The 17,592-nt window shown below is 37.1% G+C and overlaps 1 protein-coding gene across 1 annotated transcript; it reads right to left on the bottom strand.

Annotated features, from left to right (window-relative positions):
- Positions 1 to 14,058: 14,058 nt before the first annotated feature.
- LOC147537074 (uncharacterized) lies at positions 14,059 to 16,538 on the bottom strand. The gene is made up of 5 exons (XM_086643307.1): positions 16,121 to 16,538; positions 15,628 to 15,808; positions 15,419 to 15,520; positions 15,188 to 15,337; positions 14,059 to 14,427 (listed from the first exon to the last, which is right to left on the bottom strand). The coding sequence occupies exons 1-5, from the start codon at positions 16,243 to 16,245 to the stop codon at positions 14,212 to 14,214; spliced, it is 774 nt and encodes a 257-aa protein (XP_086499433.1). The 5' UTR covers positions 16,246 to 16,538; the 3' UTR covers positions 14,059 to 14,211.
- Positions 16,539 to 17,592: the final 1,054 nt, after the last annotated feature.

Genomic DNA, 17,592 nt, shown 5'->3' with positions numbered 1-17,592 from the left:
CATGACCTGGTAGCAAGATAACTGTTTGACTTTGGATGTTTCTACTCACAAAAAAACTTAAACTGGTGGGGGTATAGATGTGGTTGATTTTTGGATGTTTGATTTTTAGGTTTTCTTTAATGAGCTTGACAAATATTGACTTGTGAGTGTGAGTAAATTTGGCTCGGTCAAATCAAATTAACCAAGTCAACCCTAATGTGAGTGTGGCGGGTAAAAACGGTGAATGTATATAAAATTTCCCAAAAAAAAGTCACAGAGCCTCAAGAAATAAAGTTTTATAGGCGCCTCCAGCTTTTAATTTTTCGAAAGCGCCCCCGACCATTTGTAAGTACTATAAAACCGTTGTTGAATGTTAGCAAGATTTTGTACGAGAATAGTATCCGATTCCGTGATCACTTTTTAAGGCATGATTTTAGGATTTTGAACAAACCGCCGCAAGATTTTAGGATTTAACTTGATCAACAAGTTAGGGTTTTGCTGCTTCTATATCAATCCGGAGGAGGATTGTCGAACCCTAGTAATTATCACGTAGTAGCTAAAATAATAATATGTTCTGGTGGGACGAAGAAGAAAAAGTAGAAGATGAAAAAGACAGGATTAGTGAGTTACCACTAGACATTATTCATCGTATCCACTCTCTTACTGAGTTGAGAGAAGCCATCCAGACTTGTATTTTATCTAAAAGATGGAGGTATGTTTGGAAATCTCTTCCGTATCTAAATTTCATTCGCCAATATAGTCATTTAAGTTTCCGTCGTCGTCGCACATATATTCATAAAGTTGAGTTTTGTGATTTTGTTGATAATTTATTAAATCTTCGAGACGATCCTTGTCCTATTTCGAGCTTTTGTTTAAGATATGATGATTCTTTGTTTAAACTTCCAAATCATGGTATTTCTAAATGTATTGAAACCAACAACCTTGAAGTACTATATCTTGATTATCTCAGAGGTGACATAATATATCAATTACCTCTTGTTTCCATATTCACTTCGAAATCGTTGAGGATATTAAAGTTGAAATATGCTTATAACCATTCTGATTTTCGAAAGCTTGAAATACCGAATTCAATAAGTTTACCTAGGCTAGAGAAACTTACTCTTGGAGGGTTTCGTCTAGATGAAGATGAAGATTTTAAGAAGATCTTGTTGAATTGTCATGTTCTTGAGTCATTGTCGTTTGATCTTTGCATGTTCAGTCAAAACAATCTTGAGATATCATCTCCCCATCTTAAGCATTTAAAAATGTATCATTGTGAATACAATTCCTCCGAAGACGGCCGACATATATGTACTATAAACATAAATGCTCAAAACCTCTTGTCTTGCAGATGCATTTATCCTAAATTTTTCCAGTCTTACTATTCATCTTATCCAGACATTCAAAAGTCTCTTGAATTTCGATCCGTGATTTGTGAATCGTTGGAGACATTTAAGTTAAAAACCTTTCGTAATTCTAAACTTTGCTCAATGTTTTTACCTAAGCTCAAGAAACTTGTTCTAGTTGGTCTTGAAGGTTAGACTGATGCTCTTAACGGTATGTTTTCAAGTTGTCCACTTCTTGAATCAGTGTCTCTAAAAAAATGTGAGTTTGGTGACAACATCCTTGATATTTGTGGTCTTCAACTTAAGCATTTGGAAATTTGTAGGGGAGCTGCTGAATCGATCAAGTTATATGCTCCAAATCTCAGATCACTTCAATTTGATAGTTTGGAATGGAAATACTTTGAGACAGGGAACTTTAGCACATTAGTTAATGCTAATATTGACTTGGAATTCGCCAAAGCAAGAGATACTTTTAAGTGTGAAACACCAAATATTGATGATCAGACGAGAAAATTATATTTACGACCCATTGTTAAATTACTTAGAGCTTTTCATAAAGTGAAAGTTCTAACATTATCATATTTAGTCATTATGTTACTCTCAGAAGCTCCGTCATTATTAGATAATCTACTTGAGTTTCGTAACCTTACATGTTTGGAGCTCAAGACGTGGCTCTTGCGAGACTCCATCAATGTAATATCACACTTACTTGAGATATCTCCTAACGTAGAGTCTCTTATTATGAGGATAAATTCGGGGGATGATAACGAATTGAAACTAATAAAAGTCTCGCTCCAAGGATGCAACTTCCATCACCTTAAAGAGGTCGTGATTTATGGTCCAGGTCCATCTCTATATATTGATAACTATAAAGGTTATGAATATCTTATGTTTGTAACAAGACTGTTGAAGAAGGCCAACAATTTGCAGAATGTTACACTAAATTTGTTTCGGTATGAAGAATTAAAAGAAGCTGCTCGACTTTGGTCAAAACCCTTGACCAACTTGTTATGCTTTTCTTCGGTAACATGAAACCGACACCTAACTCAAATGTTCAGAGAGATAGAACCGATAAATAATACAACTTGTCGGTACCATCCTACCGACAGATAACAGAAAGCAACATTGGAAGTTCTTTAATAAATTTTCTATCACTAAGAAGATAAATAAAATATTTTTATGATCATAAATTGATAAAATAAACTTTTCATCATTTTATTATGTCAATTGCAGAATTACTCAACTAATATTATGTCACACTGTTCATAAGAGGAACGCTTGGGTCAAAGATTAAATCTCCATTGACAATATGTCTTTCATATAAATCAAACCATCTCATAGCAGCGACACTTGCATATCGTTTCCATTGTTTTGAAAAGGTTGGAAGTGGAGCATCGACTTTTAAGTTTACTCTGACAAAATGTGTGCTTCCTATGTATCCAAGACATATAATTTTATGCTTCTCGCCTTCATTTGGACCATCAAATAATGGAAAGAAAGTCTGAGATCCGGACTTTGCCAAGTGAATAAAGATACAATTATAGTGCGTTGATAAGACTTGATGACAAAAAAGGACTCAAGTACCAAAACGGTTCCTCTACGAATGGAGTGATCATCCTACATTATTTAGGGAAATAAAAAAAATAAGTAGGTTCTCCACTCTACAAAATTCCAACATTGTTGTTTGCATATCGGTAAGACACAACCGACAGATTACACAACACATCGACATTGTCAAACTGAGTAGTTCCATTACATGTCGGTAGCTTCGTGTCGACTTGTAATACAACGGTTCGGTCTGATACCTCCGATAGGTTATCTTCTTTGCTTTTTGCTCTTCAAGAATAACATCACTTTCACTTAAGAAAAACTTAAAACGAAGATTCATGGATGTTTACGTACTTTTTTAGTGGGCGATTCTTTAGTTTTCATAATTTTATTTGGATCAAAATAAGGATATGAAGTTTCACCATTTTCCACTGTTTTCACCGTTGAAACACCAATAAAAACCTTCAAACTTTTGAACATGACCTGGTAGCAAGATAACTGTTTGACTTTGGATGTTTCTACTCACAAAAAAACTTAAACTGGTGGGGGTATAGATGTGGTTGATTTTTGGATGTTTGATTTTTAGGTTTTCTTTAATGAGCTTGACAAATATTGACTTGTGAGTGTGAGTAAATTTGGCTCGGTCAAATCAAATTAACCAAGTCAACCCTAATGTGAGTGTGGCGGGTAAAAACGGTGAATATATATAAAATTTCCCAAAAAAAAGTCACAGAGCCTCAAGAAATAAAGTTTTATAGGCGCCTCCAGCTTTTAATTTTTCGAAAGCGCCCCCGACCATTTGTAAGTACTATAAAACCGTTGCTGAATGTTAGCAAGATTTTGTACGAGAATAGTATCCGATTCCGTGATCACTTTTTAAGGCATGATTTTAGGATTTTGAACAAACCGCCGCAAGATTTTAGGATTTAACTTGATCAACAAGTTAGGGTTTTGCTGCTTCTATATCAATCCGGAGGAGGATTGTCGAACCCTAGTAATTATCACGTAGTAGCTAAAATAATAATATGTTCTGGTGGGACGAAGAAGAAAAAGTAGAAGATGAAAAAGACAGGATTAGTGAGTTACCACTAGACATTATTCATCGATCCACTCTCTTACTGAGTTGAGAGAAGCCATCCAGACTTGTATTTTATCTAAAAGATGGAGGTATGTTTGGAAATCTCTTCCGTATCTAAATTTCATTCGCCAATATAGTCATTTAAGTTTCCGTCGTCGTCGCACATATATTCATAAAGTTGAGTTTTGTGATTTTGTTGATAATTTATTAAATCTTCGAGACGATCCTTGTCCTATTTCGAGCTTTTGTTTAAGATATGATGATTCTTTGTTTAAACTTCCAAATCATGGTATTTCTAAATGTATTGAAACCAACAACCTTGAAGTACTATATCTTGATTATCTCAGAGGTGACATAATATATCAATTACCTCTTGTTTCCATATTCACTTCGAAATCGTTGAGGATATTAAAGTTGAAATATGCTTATAACCATTCTGATTTTCGAAAGCTTGAAATACCGAATTCAATAAGTTTACCTAGGCTAGAGAAACTTACTCTTGGAGGGTTTCGTCTAGATGAAGATGAAGATTTTAAGAAGATCTTGTTGAATTGTCATGTTCTTGAGTCATTGTCGTTTGATCTTTGCATGTTCAGTCAAAACAATCTTGAGATATCATCTCCCCATCTTAAGCATTTAAAAATGTATCATTGTGAATACAATTCCTCCGAAGACGGCCGACATATATGTACTATAAACATAAATGCTCAAAACCTCTTGTCTTGCAGATGCATTTATCCTAAATTTTTCCAGTCTTACTATTCATCTTATCCAGACATTCAAAAGTCTCTTGAATTTCGATCCGTGATTTGTGAATCGTTGGAGACATTTAAGTTAAAAACCTTTCGTAATTCTAAACTTTGCTCAATGTTTTTACCTAAGCTCAAGAAACTTGTTCTAGTTGGTCTTGAAGGTTAGACTGATGCTCTTAACGGTATGTTTTCAAGTTGTCCACTTCTTGAATCAGTGTCTCTAAAAAAATGTGAGTTTGGTGACAACATCCTTGATATTTGTGGTCTTCAACTTAAGCATTTGGAAATTTGTAGGGGAGCTGCTGAATCGATCAAGTTATATGCTCCAAATCTCAGATCACTTCAATTTGATAGTTTGGAATGGAAATACTTTGAGACAGGGAACTTTAGCACATTAGTTAATGCTAATATTGACTTGGAATTCGCCAAAGCAAGAGATACTTTTAAGTGTGAAACACCAAATATTGATGATCAGACGAGAAAATTATATTTACGACCCATTGTTAAATTACTTAGAGCTTTTCATAAAGTGAAAGTTCTAACATTATCATATTTAGTCATTATGTTACTCTCAGAAGCTCCGTCATTATTAGATAATCTACTTGAGTTTCGTAACCTTACATGTTTGGAGCTCAAGACGTGGCTCTTGCGAGACTCCATCAATGTAATATCACACTTACTTGAGATATCTCCTAACGTAGAGTCTCTTATTATGAGGATAAATTCGGGGGATGATAACGAATTGAAACTAATAAAAGTCTCGCTCCAAGGATGCAACTTCCATCACCTTAAAGAGGTCGTGATTTATGGTCCAGGTCCATCTCTATATATTGATAACTATAAAGGTTATGAATATCTTATGTTTGTAACAAGACTGTTGAAGAAGGCCAACAATTTGCAGAATGTTACACTAAATTTGTTTCGGTATGAAGAATTAAAAGAAGCTGCTCGACTTTGGTCAAAACCCTTGACCAACTTGTTATGCTTTTCTTCGGTAACATGAAACCGACACCTAACTCAAATGTTCAGAGAGATAGAACCGATAAATAATACAACTTGTCGGTACCATCCTACCGACAGATAACAGAAAGCAACATTGGAAGTTCTTTAATAAATTTTCTATCACTAAGAAGATAAATAAAATATTTTTATGATCATAAATTGATAAAATAAACTTTTCATCATTTTATTATGTCAATTGCAGAATTACTCAACTAATATTATGTCACACTGTTCATAAGAGGAACGCTTGGGTCAAAGATTAAATCTCCATTGACAATATGTCTTTCATATAAATCAAACCATCTCATAGCAGCGACACTTGCATATCGTTTCCATTGTTTTGAAAAGGTTGGAAGTGGAGCATCGACTTTTAAGTTTACTCTGACAAAATGTGTGCTTCCTATGTATCCAAGACATATAATTTTATGCTTCTCGCCTTCATTTGGACCATCAAATAATGGAAAGAAAGTCTGAGATCCGGACTTTGCCAAGTGAATAAAGATACAATTATAGTGCGTTGATAAGACTTGATGACAAAAAAGGACTCAAGTACCAAAACGGTTCCTCTACGAATGGAGTGATCATCCTACATTATTTAGGGAAATAAAAAAAATAAGTAGGTTCTCCACTCTACAAAATTCCAACATTGTTGTTTGCATATCGGTAAGACACAACCGACAGATTACACAACACATCGACATTGTCAAACTGAGTAGTTCCATTACATGTCGGTAGCTTCGTGTCGACTTGTAATACAACGGTTCGGTCTGATACCTCCGATAGGTTATCTTCTTTGCTTTTTGCTCTTCAAGAATAACATCACTTTCACTTAAGAAAAACTTAAAACGAAGATTCATGGATGTTTACGTACTTTTTTAGTGGGCGATTCTTTAGTTTTCATAATTTTATTTGGATCAAAATAAGGATATGAAGTTTCACCCTTTTCCACTGTTTTCACCGTTGAAACACCAATAAAAACCTTCAAACTTTTGAACATGACCTGGTAGCAAGATAACTGTTTGACTTTGGATGTTTCTACTCACAAAAAAACTTAAACTGGTGGGGGTATAGATGTGGTTGATTTTTGGATGTTTGATTTTTAGGTTTTCTTTAATGAGCTTGACAAATATTGACTTGTGAGTGTGAGTAAATTTGGCTCGGTCAAATCAAATTAACCAAGTCAACCCTAATGTGAGTGTGGCGGGTAAAAACGGTGAATGTATATAAAATTTCCCAAAAAAAAGTCACAGAGCCTCAAGAAATAAAGTTTTATAGGCGCCTCCAGCTTTTAATTTTTCGAAAGCGCCCCCGACCATTTGTAAGTACTATAAAACCGTTGCTGAATGTTAGCAAGATTTTGTACGAGAATAGTATCCGATTCCGTGATCACTTTTTAAGGCATGATTTTAGGATTTTGAACAAACCGCCGCAAGATTTTAGGATTTAACTTGATCAACAAGTTAGGGTTTTGCTGCTTCTATATCAATCCGGAGGAGGATTGTCGAACCCTAGTAATTATCACGTAGTAGCTAAAATAATAATATGTTCTGGTGGGACGAAGAAGAAAAAGTAGAAGATGAAAAAGACAGGATTAGTGAGTTACCACTAGACATTATTCATCGTATCCACTCTCTTACTGAGTTGAGAGAAGCCATCCAGACTTGTATTTTATCTAAAAGATGGAGGTATGTTTGGAAATCTCTTCCGTATCTAAATTTCATTCGCCAATATAGTCATTTAAGTTTCCGTCGTCGTCGCACATATATTCATAAAGTTGAGTTTTGATAAGTTGGTAGTTTGGATAACGAAGGGTCTTATCCCCCGGTCTATGTATCAAATGCTAACTTAGACTAAATAGAAAATGAAACAAAGATAAATGAGGGTTTTATAATGAATGAGTAACAAAACAAGATAACAAACGAAACTAGACTAAACAATAAAAGTAAACGGGCGAGAGAGATTCGAGAGAAGAGTTGGAGGAACAAGAGTCGGGAGGAAAATAAGACTCGATTCGGGCAACAAATAAGTGATAGAGGTGTCGAACCGGGAATCCATAATGATAAATCTACAACTATGTATGGTCCGATCTAATGTTCTTAAGTATAATCGATGTTCGACTCCTAAGGTGATGTCCATAAGCACTACGTATATCCGGGGATCATACTTAGTCAAACAAACGTCATAATCGGTTAATCCCGAGTCAACGAAAGTGTTGTCTAGTCGCCTAACTATGTGAAGTGCATGACAAGACACATGAAATTATGACTTAGACTACGATCGATATCGAATACTTCGTTTCGTCTATTAACTATGCGAAGTGCTTGACAAGACACATGAAAATACGATCAAAACGATAATCGAAATAAATGAACATCAATTTATAATCAAAACATCAAATCATATTAAACATAGTCACGAATTCATCACATTTCATTTCATATAATCGACAAACTAAAGTTAGCTAAATATGGTGATTGAATAAGAAATGGAAAGAAAATGATAAGAGAATCCCCCTTTTCCGATATGGTTCAAGGCTAGGTTCGTCGGAAAATTTGAGTAGTTAAGGTGCAGCCGATCTCCCCTTAGCAAATTTCTGGGTTCCCCATAGCGACCACCATCATCTTCTCCATTTATCACAAACCTCCATTAAAGCTAAACCCTAGCTTTATCTCTCTACCAATTTCTAACCCAAAATCAAATCAAACCACATGAGAAGCTAGCCAAGGACATGGGGAGTAAAAGCCCTAAGGTTTCCGGCCAAGAAGGTGGTCGGAACACCATGAAAAATCCGACCAAAACCATGAAGATTCCGGCCAAAATAGCTTAGAATCCGGCCAAACACTAGATCCGGGCCAAAGGATGATGTCCGAGCTGCAGGTCCGAGCTGCGGTCGCGTCTTTGCTGCTGTGGAAGCTTCCTCATGCTCCGGTAGCTGCTGTGGAAGCTTCCTCATGCTCCGGTAGCTGCTGTTCGCGCACAGCAGCTGCTGCAGGTCGCGCCTGCAGCAGCGTCCCGAGCTTGAGGGCTGCTCCTGCCGTGCTTGCATTCCCGTGCCGGCTGCCATGCTTTGTTCATGCTGCCGTGCTGCTCATGCTGTCCGGTGACTTTGTGTGGTGCCGGCCAACTTGGCCGGCACCCCTCCTTCTCTCTTTCCCTCTTGCTTTCTCTCAAAACTTCTAAGACTTTGATGAACTCAAACCCTTGCCTCCTCTCTCTCCTCTTGGTTGTTCTTTTGTTATTGATTGAATGAAGAAGGAAGAAGATGAATAGTGTATTTGACTCAAAGCCTAGACTTAGTCAACCTTGACTTTGACTCAAACTTGAGTCCATTGGGTGCCTCCAAAATCTCTTCCTTCTTTCATCTTCTTTGGGCTTGGGTTTTAGACTTGGGTTTTAATCTTCACTTGGAAGTCAAGAGGGTGCCTTCTGGAATTATAACCAAAGGAGGGTGCCTTCATAGAATCCTTGCTTTAAGACCGAACCTCGACTTCTTTCTTTCACAACTTCCCCGTCCGAACTCGGAATTGACTTCTGTTTTCACTGTTTGGCTCGTCTTTGACTCCTCTTCTCATATGGTTTGCTTGAAGTCTTTTTCTCTCATTTTGGGCACATGAAATGATAGTGATAATTCGCCCCCTTTATTCCGAATTCCATGTTTAGCTCCAAATATGGTACCTAAACAAGAAAAACACATAAAATATTATTCATAACACTCGAAAAGGACTAATTAGTCTAAGTTAGGCACCTCAAATGTGACATTTTCGTGTCACATCAAGATCCCCAAACTTAAACTTTGCTAGTCCTCGAGCAAATAAAATAAAATAAAAGCCTAACTCACTTTCGGAGGCATCCCGGTTGCATTTAGCGTATGCAACAAGCCTTTAAACCCCTAGGTTACCCCTAGTGGACGAGTGTTGTCTCGTGAGGGTTTCCATAGATGACACCCACAAACATCGAGTTTCAAATACACAAGGGTCCAACAACCACATCATATATAAGCATGGTTCATATAGTAAAGGGTTTAAGCATGTCAAAACATAATGAATCAAGTAAACAAGTTCATGTGAAAGCTAAAGACCTCTTCACTAATGATCTTACCCTAAAGTGCAAGTGTTAAACCATAATAAGCAACATCTATGTTCCGAAGTCACAAAGCCTTGATCCCTAGTTTAGTACATTTCGCCTCGACTTTGGCCTCACGGACATACACTCCAAATATGAAATCACTCAAGAATGGTTCGCTCGTATGTGTGAGTGTGATCACTAAACATGGACTCAACACATAAAAAGGGGTGAGGACAACATTTTGGAACGAACGATCTCTGAAAAGGAATTAACCACTAAATGGAGTGGAGAAGCTCACTCGCCCTTCTCACCCATTCTACCCTCTAAGGATGCCTTCTAAAGGTTGACGGATACAAAAGATGGATGAGATGATGGATTCCCGAGAATGTCGACTTCTTCATGATAGAACCTCTCAAGCCTTCCACATTTGTTTCTTGCTTCGAATACTTATTCATGAAAACAAACACCAACACATATATACACTCACATCACAACACATAAGAGCTAACACATGCTCAAACATATACATGAACAACTTTATTTCCTTCATTCTTTCTTTCTCTTTTCCTTCTTTTTTTTTCAATTTCTTTTTTTCACTTCTTTTTTTTCTTTATTCTTTTTCTTCATTCCTTTTTTTTTCTTTTTCTCATAACACAAAATCACACAAAACAGAATAATTACAACTCACACAATACTCTATTCTTGCAATCAACTTCCTTTTCATACTTGCTTTTGACATTCTTCTTTGTTTCTTCTCATGTCTTCATTCTCGGGATATAGGATGATAGATGGTGGTGGAGTATCCGCCTCCCTCTAGTTGACATTCTCATTGGGTTTCATAGACTACAAGGACAAGGTTAAATCGCTATCCTAATGTCACTCCTAGTGGCTAAGGAAGTTGAGCACACGAGATCAAATGAGCTCTTTTATAAGTTAGAAGGTTGAGTAGCTCTTCATTCTACTCGGAGTTAGCGCGGAAGAGTACACTCGAAGGACATTTTAGGCTCTGAGCTCTCACATGGGTTAAGTCTCCACTAATGACTACTCTAGGTCTCTTAGAGATGTTTCTTCTTCACTAAGATGCTACTCACATGGCACAACACAAACACTAAAAGACTCGACTTTCATGCAAAGACCATTAGCAATCACAAAACTCATCAACTCAACTCATATGCATCAACATTGTTAAAACTATCACCATAATCACATGCAAATCTACTCAAAATGTTCAAAATTTTTTTCAAATTTTGGCTAATTTGAACCCTTTTGTCTTTGAAATCCATGGTCATGCATTGGTTATGGTCATATCCCGCATCCCCAAACTTAAAACTAACATTGTCCTCAATGTTCTAAGCATACACACACCAAAAGATAAAGAGGCACATCAATTTAAAGAGAAGAGTGGAGAGATATTACCATAATCGAAGGAGATAAAGGATGATACTACCAAGACTCGTGTATAAAGAGGTTCCAAGTTGATGTCAAGCTCGCGCCATCCCCAAACTTGGAACAAACCACGCCTTAGAAGTAAAACATATCAGAAGTGCTCCTAAAATATCCAAAAATATAATGAGAATGAAGCACATAGAAACATGACCATATAAAATGACCACTCACGCGGGATCACTCGATTGCATTGAGCTATGCAATTAGCCTTTGATTCTCTTGTTTTCACACAAGAGCACGAGGTATGTCTCGCGGAGGGTTTCCAGAGATGATACCCACAAACATCAAGACCCATCTTAATCGGCTAACGATCATATAGTAAAAGCCGAAAGATTTGGGGATCAACCCAAAAAAAGCTATATACAAAAGCTAAAAGTCTCACAAAAATATCAATCCAAAGAAGTGCACGTGAGACAAAAACCGAAAAGAGGCCATCCCCAAACTTAGTGGATGCACGGTCCACTAAGTAAGCATGAATGCTAGGGGCGACGACTAAAAAGTCGTCAAAAGGATCGACATAGAAGTGAAGGGTCAGGAAGTCGGTCGAAGGTAAATAATCAAACTCAATCTTAGTGGATAAAACATCCACTAAGTCCCTAGACATGCTAGGAAAGACGTCCGAAGTGTCCCTAAAGGGGTCAACAACCGAGTCTGAGATCATGTGGAAGGTCGAACTAAACTCTAAGGGTAAGGCAATATGCTCGGGGACCAAGTCAAGGTCCGTGGTTTCCTTAGGTAAATAATCCAATAGGCTATCCATTATCTCGCTAACTTCTATGTCGTCGACGTCCTTAAAGGCATCTGGAGCCTCAAAGTTGGTTAAAACACCATTCCTTCCTAATATGGCATCTAAGACTGCCTCCTCACAAGTGTCAAAAATTGGAAAGTTCATAATAGTTTCATCCCCAAACTTGCTCATAAAGCCCTCATCCTGAACATCAAGGTCTACTGTAGTCCTATCATGGTGAGATGACGAAGGTCGGGAGAGTGAGCAATAAGGGTCACCGGTCAATTCCATCTCAAAAGGTCTATCAAGAGCTTCTTCGACATTTAACTTAAGACTAGAGTTAGGTGTATTACCCTCACCGTCATTCATAGTCTCTTCTTGAGTTTGGGGTGCGCAAACCCCTTCCTCGTCGACGATAGGCTCCGACTCAAGTCTATCAACAATTTTGAGAATCCGTTCCGTGATCTCCGTTATATCTCGATTAAATCTAGTTTGATACTCTAAAACTAATTGGAGAGTCTCTTCAGACATCTCCTCGTAATAAGGCACATGAGTATAACTAGACGAAGACTCTCGCGGAACACGGAGCATGGGACAATAGTCGGTCAAATGGTCTAAGCTCGCACAAATAGCACAAACCGGGCTAATGGTCTCCATGGTCCTTTCTTCACTACCTTCATGTAGATACCTAGACTCGACTCTTTGAGTGGAATCATCGAGTCGGGAATTGTCATCACTAAGTGAACCGTTCATATATGTTTGTCGAACAAATCTATGTTTCAGATTTTTAATCAAAAACAAGCAAAAGATGAAATTTAGATTTGAAAAAGAACCCATTACCCGCCTTAGATATCAAGGATATATACAGAATCAAACATAGTAGATCTCTGTGGTGATAATGATAAATGATGATGATGATGATAATAGAGCAAAGTAACAAAGGCAAGAGAGAGAGAGAGAGAGAGAGAGAGAGAGAGAGAGATTCGTAAACAAAGGCAAGAAAGAATATAACAAGATAAACAACACATATCTTGATTACTAAGGTGCTGTTTGTTTTTTTTTAACGTTTGAATTTGAATTTGCTGAATCTGAATTGACTAAATCTGAATTGACTAAATCTGAATTGACTTAATTGTTTTGCTAGTTAGATGTTTGTTTAATAAATCTGAATTAGTAGGTCTGAATTATTATGTTGACATTTATACCCCTCTCTTCTATTGTGAATAAAGTAAAGAAAAAACCCTGAACCCCTCATTCTCCTTCTCCATCTCTCTAGAAAAAAGGTAGTCAAAGAAAACCCTAAACCTATTTCTCCAGTGGTAAGAATAATGAACCATCATCAACTTTACTACCCTCAAATCAAAATGAACCAACAATCAAAACCCATCATCTCAAATCTCACCCAAGTTTACCCTGCCAAGAATCTATTACTCTTCCTGCTCATCTCTGTCGGAAAACACTTCAAGAAGTTTGGTCTGAAACTCACAGAGATCACCAACAACAAGGTAACAATGTCGGAAATCCGGTAACTACACATCAACAACCAACTTTGGGAGAGATGACACTAGAGGATTTCTTAGTAAGAGCTGGGGTAGTTAGAGAAGCAATTGGGTCTGGTTCCCAAAACCAGTCACAGCCATCGGCCCTTCCACCAACCCCTGGAACACCCTCTCTCTCTCTAACAGAATATCGGTTTGTGGTGCTGCGATCTGTTTTTTGGTGGCGTGATCTAATTTTTTGTGGTGGTGTTTGGGTCATGGAGGTTGTGTTGTGGTCCTGCTGGTGGTGTTCTGTGGTGTAGTGGTGGTGGTGTTCGGTGTGATGTAGTGGTGATGGTGTTCTGTGGTTTAGTGGTGGTTTGTTCTCTGGTACGGTGGTGGAGAAGGGAAGAAGAGGGATCTAGTTATGTATTTTAATTTTCTAGAGGGGTATAAATGTCTTTTGAACATTTTCAATATTGGACACATTTTCAGACTTGTTTTAAAGTGTGAAATGTTGGGGCATTTATTCAGCCAATTCAGACATACATGTGAAATTAGAAGACAAACATGTGAAATCTGAATTGGATTCCAATTCAGATTTCAGATCTGAAAATTTGAAAAAACAAACAGCACCTAAGTCTGTCAACACATTCTTAAACGAAGGCAAGAAAGATTCATAACATACCAAGTCGGTCAACACATTCTTCAACAAAAAAAAAAGTCTGTCAACACATAAAACACCAAGTCTGTCAACACATGACATTCATCAAGTCTATTCGTTCATTCTTTAAGTCTGGCAATCAACATGCATATTGGCAGCAGCAGCAGTTGTAGCACCAACACCCAATGTTTTATTTTTGTGAACTCCCCTCAATCGTTTCACAATAACAGCCATACACCATATTACAGACTTCCCAAGCTCTTCCAATCGATATTCCTCATCCACAAAATTACCAGAACAATCTATGCCTGTTCGCAGCTTGTCCAACTCTTTAACCAAATCCTACAGTTACAAACTCATAATAATAAGCATTTGCTTAAAAATCATTGAACGCAGTTTGTACAAAATAGACTACATGGAATGAATGAAATAGCAAGCAAAACAAATTATAATTACAAAGCAATGATAGATATAAATATAAACCTGTTATAAGGCAATAAATGATATATATATATATGTATATATAAACAGTTGGTTACACTTCTCTTAGGGTAGGTCACAGGGTGTCATCTAATCTGGCTATTGGTCCAACTTGATGAGGACGCGAAATTGCCGCTGTCCAGACTGATTGTATATGGACATTCGATTCAAATGTCCATATAATTTAATTTTGCAGATGAATGGTATTTCTGCACATTGGCGTTTGGTAGAATATTTCCTTGACTATTTTTCTGTCAGATTCATGGGTCAAGAGTTCTGTTCCGAAGTTACTGGAAACTAGGAGCTTCATAGTGAAAAAAATGGTCCAAAGGATGATGTCACGATTTGGCGTATGTAAGGCCTCCACTGGCAGTTAATTTTTTTTTTTTTTTTCAGTGAAGAAAGAATTTGGGGAGCCAAAGCTTGTTGGCCCCGTGTCGACCAATCACAATCTGTTTGTGTGGTCCAATGGAAACCCCAATTAACAGTTCCTTATTTTTCACCCCATCATCAAATTCTGGAACAATTTGATGTTGGTAACAACCCCTATATTATAATTTGGAAACCCCAGCAAATTAAATTAAGAAAATTACTAGAAACAATGTGTTAACACTTTGATTACCTCATAAGTCTCCTCAGTAGTGTCTTCCAAATTCTTGTTCTGCCACACGGGTTCTATTTCTTCGGTAATACATTCAAGGAGGTAGTATCTATCAGGTTTACCGGCCGCGACGTCCTCATCCATATTCGCAACCACATCGTCCATGCCCAACTGTTCATACATGTACAAATTTAGGGTAGGGCAAGCAGCATATATAGAGAGTTTAAAAGTAGTACAGACAGATAGTTTTACCTTGTACAATTTTACCAAATTCAATGTCCATTGAGGATAATATGTTTCGCGGAGAAACTTGAGGAACGCCCATCGATCCTTCTCCAAGTCATCAATCACAACCTAAATATAACAAAAAATATATATATATATATATATATATATATATGTGTCAATGGATGAAAATAATCATCAAAATACAACAGTGGTGATAAATAACAATAAATTACCTTAAAGAGTTTTAATTCGTCTAGTATGTCTTGGGTTGTAGTTCCTGCCAGTGATCCATGATTCACATAATCATCAGAGATCTTGTATAGATCGTTTAAATGATTGAAGTTCCAAGGATCTAGCGTTCTTTTTTCATAAGGACAATTTTTCCAGTAATCGATATGTTCTTGGATCTTTTTCCTGAATAAAAAAGCAGAATTAATTACAAGTAGAGAGAGAGAGAGAGTTCAACAACAACAACAAGCCTACTTATAAGTTGGGTTTTAGGGTTTCTTAATTTAATTGATCTTTGCCTCTCAAGATTTTGAGTTCACCTATATCTTTTTTTTTAGATTGAGTAAGAAACTAAAACTGGGAAACAAACAACATACTGTACGTATTAATTGATCCACTCATCCAAAAAAAAAAAAAGAAATCAAATTGAAGCCTGATAAAATCCTAACAAGAAAAAATAAAGTAGAAGGGAGATAAAACGAAACAGATCCTCCATACCTGATTGCCTTCAGATCATCGAGAGATGACAGCGTTCCAGAATCTTCTTTCTCCTCCTTCGTTTCTTTTTCTAGTTTTTGTCTTTTAGGATCCGAGGGATGATTGCACAACCCATCATTCTCCATGTTTCCTCTTACTTTCTTTTCTGAATCCCCCCCTTAGGGTTCGAGAGATGATTTCTGTGATTTCTCTTTCTCTTCTCTTCTGGCTAGGGTTCGAGAGAAATTGTAATGTGAGCGGCCGTTCGGAAAAAGAAAGAGATTTAGACCTTTGGCGAAGAAAAAGTGACGCATGAATTAGGGTTGGAACCTTATATAGTATAGGTTGATTCAATTATAATCGTAGGATATCTATCGGACGATCTTAAATAACACGTTTCGGGAGCTACGTGCCAGACAATCCAACAGTCACGCCACCATTACATTTTGCCGAAGAATAAGATAAAGCAATTGCCTTGCACCACACGATTTGCCCACTTCACATTCGGCCCTATAATTGGCAAGATCGACTGATTACCCCTTTCTAGTTAACATCATTACTTCTTAAGTCCTTGTATTAACTTTTCGCATATTTCCATTATACTTTCTAATTCTTATTGTTTAAGGAAAGTTCTTTTCCCAAAAAAAAAAAAACAACTTGCCGAACAGATGTTTGAGGTCGTTGGTCCGACCAAGTTACACTAATATGTGGCGAATTTTGATATTGAAGTTGTTGTGATGGTGGTGGTAGTTAGGGATTTGATGGTAGTGCAGACGACGACGAAAGGTGGTGAATTCTGTTAATAGACTGAGAAAAGTGCAGGTAGAGAACCAAATAAGGTAACCACTATTGGAGGTAGTAATGAAACAGAACTATCCATAACTGGTTTACCAAACTTCATCCTTGTTTCCATCGTTTTTCGCTAACTGTAAGTATTTCTTGAGTGAAACTAGAAACGTAACAGGGAAATGTATAACTACTTTCTGGATTTAAAATCAACTGAACTATTTAAGATCTGACAAACCAATTTTCAGACGACTAAATTTAAATGTACATCATTCATTAGAAGCAAATAATATATAGACAATTGCCCTTTCAACAACATGCCAAAAAATACATGACAAAAATTCAAAGAGTAGACTCGTATCGTTTCAAATAGAAGAATAAGTTGGTCATGATCTTCAATCCGTCTCTTTATTTTGTTCTTACATTTACTCAAGCGATTCAAGACAAACCCTCAAGGATAACTGTCGGATATCCTTGTGAAGATAAAAAAGATTCCCAACAATTACTCTTTATCATGAAAGACCTTCTGTGTCCTTTAACGAGCTCCCCTTCTCCTGGCCACTGATTCCTAGTCTAGGAACTTGAGAGCTTATTATGTTGGAATCGAAACCGATTTTGGCTCGACCCGACAAAAAAAAGGAACGAGTCATTGCGTTCGTCTCGTCGAACTCTTAAACTTAGAGCCAAGAATTACTCTAATCAGATCT

This window comes from Eschscholzia californica, unplaced genomic scaffold (genome assembly GCF_041429995.1).
Source record: "Eschscholzia californica isolate CP2 unplaced genomic scaffold, dmEscCali1.0.p SCAF_5, whole genome shotgun sequence".
NCBI lineage: Eukaryota > Viridiplantae > Streptophyta > Magnoliopsida > Ranunculales > Papaveraceae > Eschscholzia > Eschscholzia californica.
This window is presented reverse-complemented; position numbering and strand designations above follow the sequence as displayed.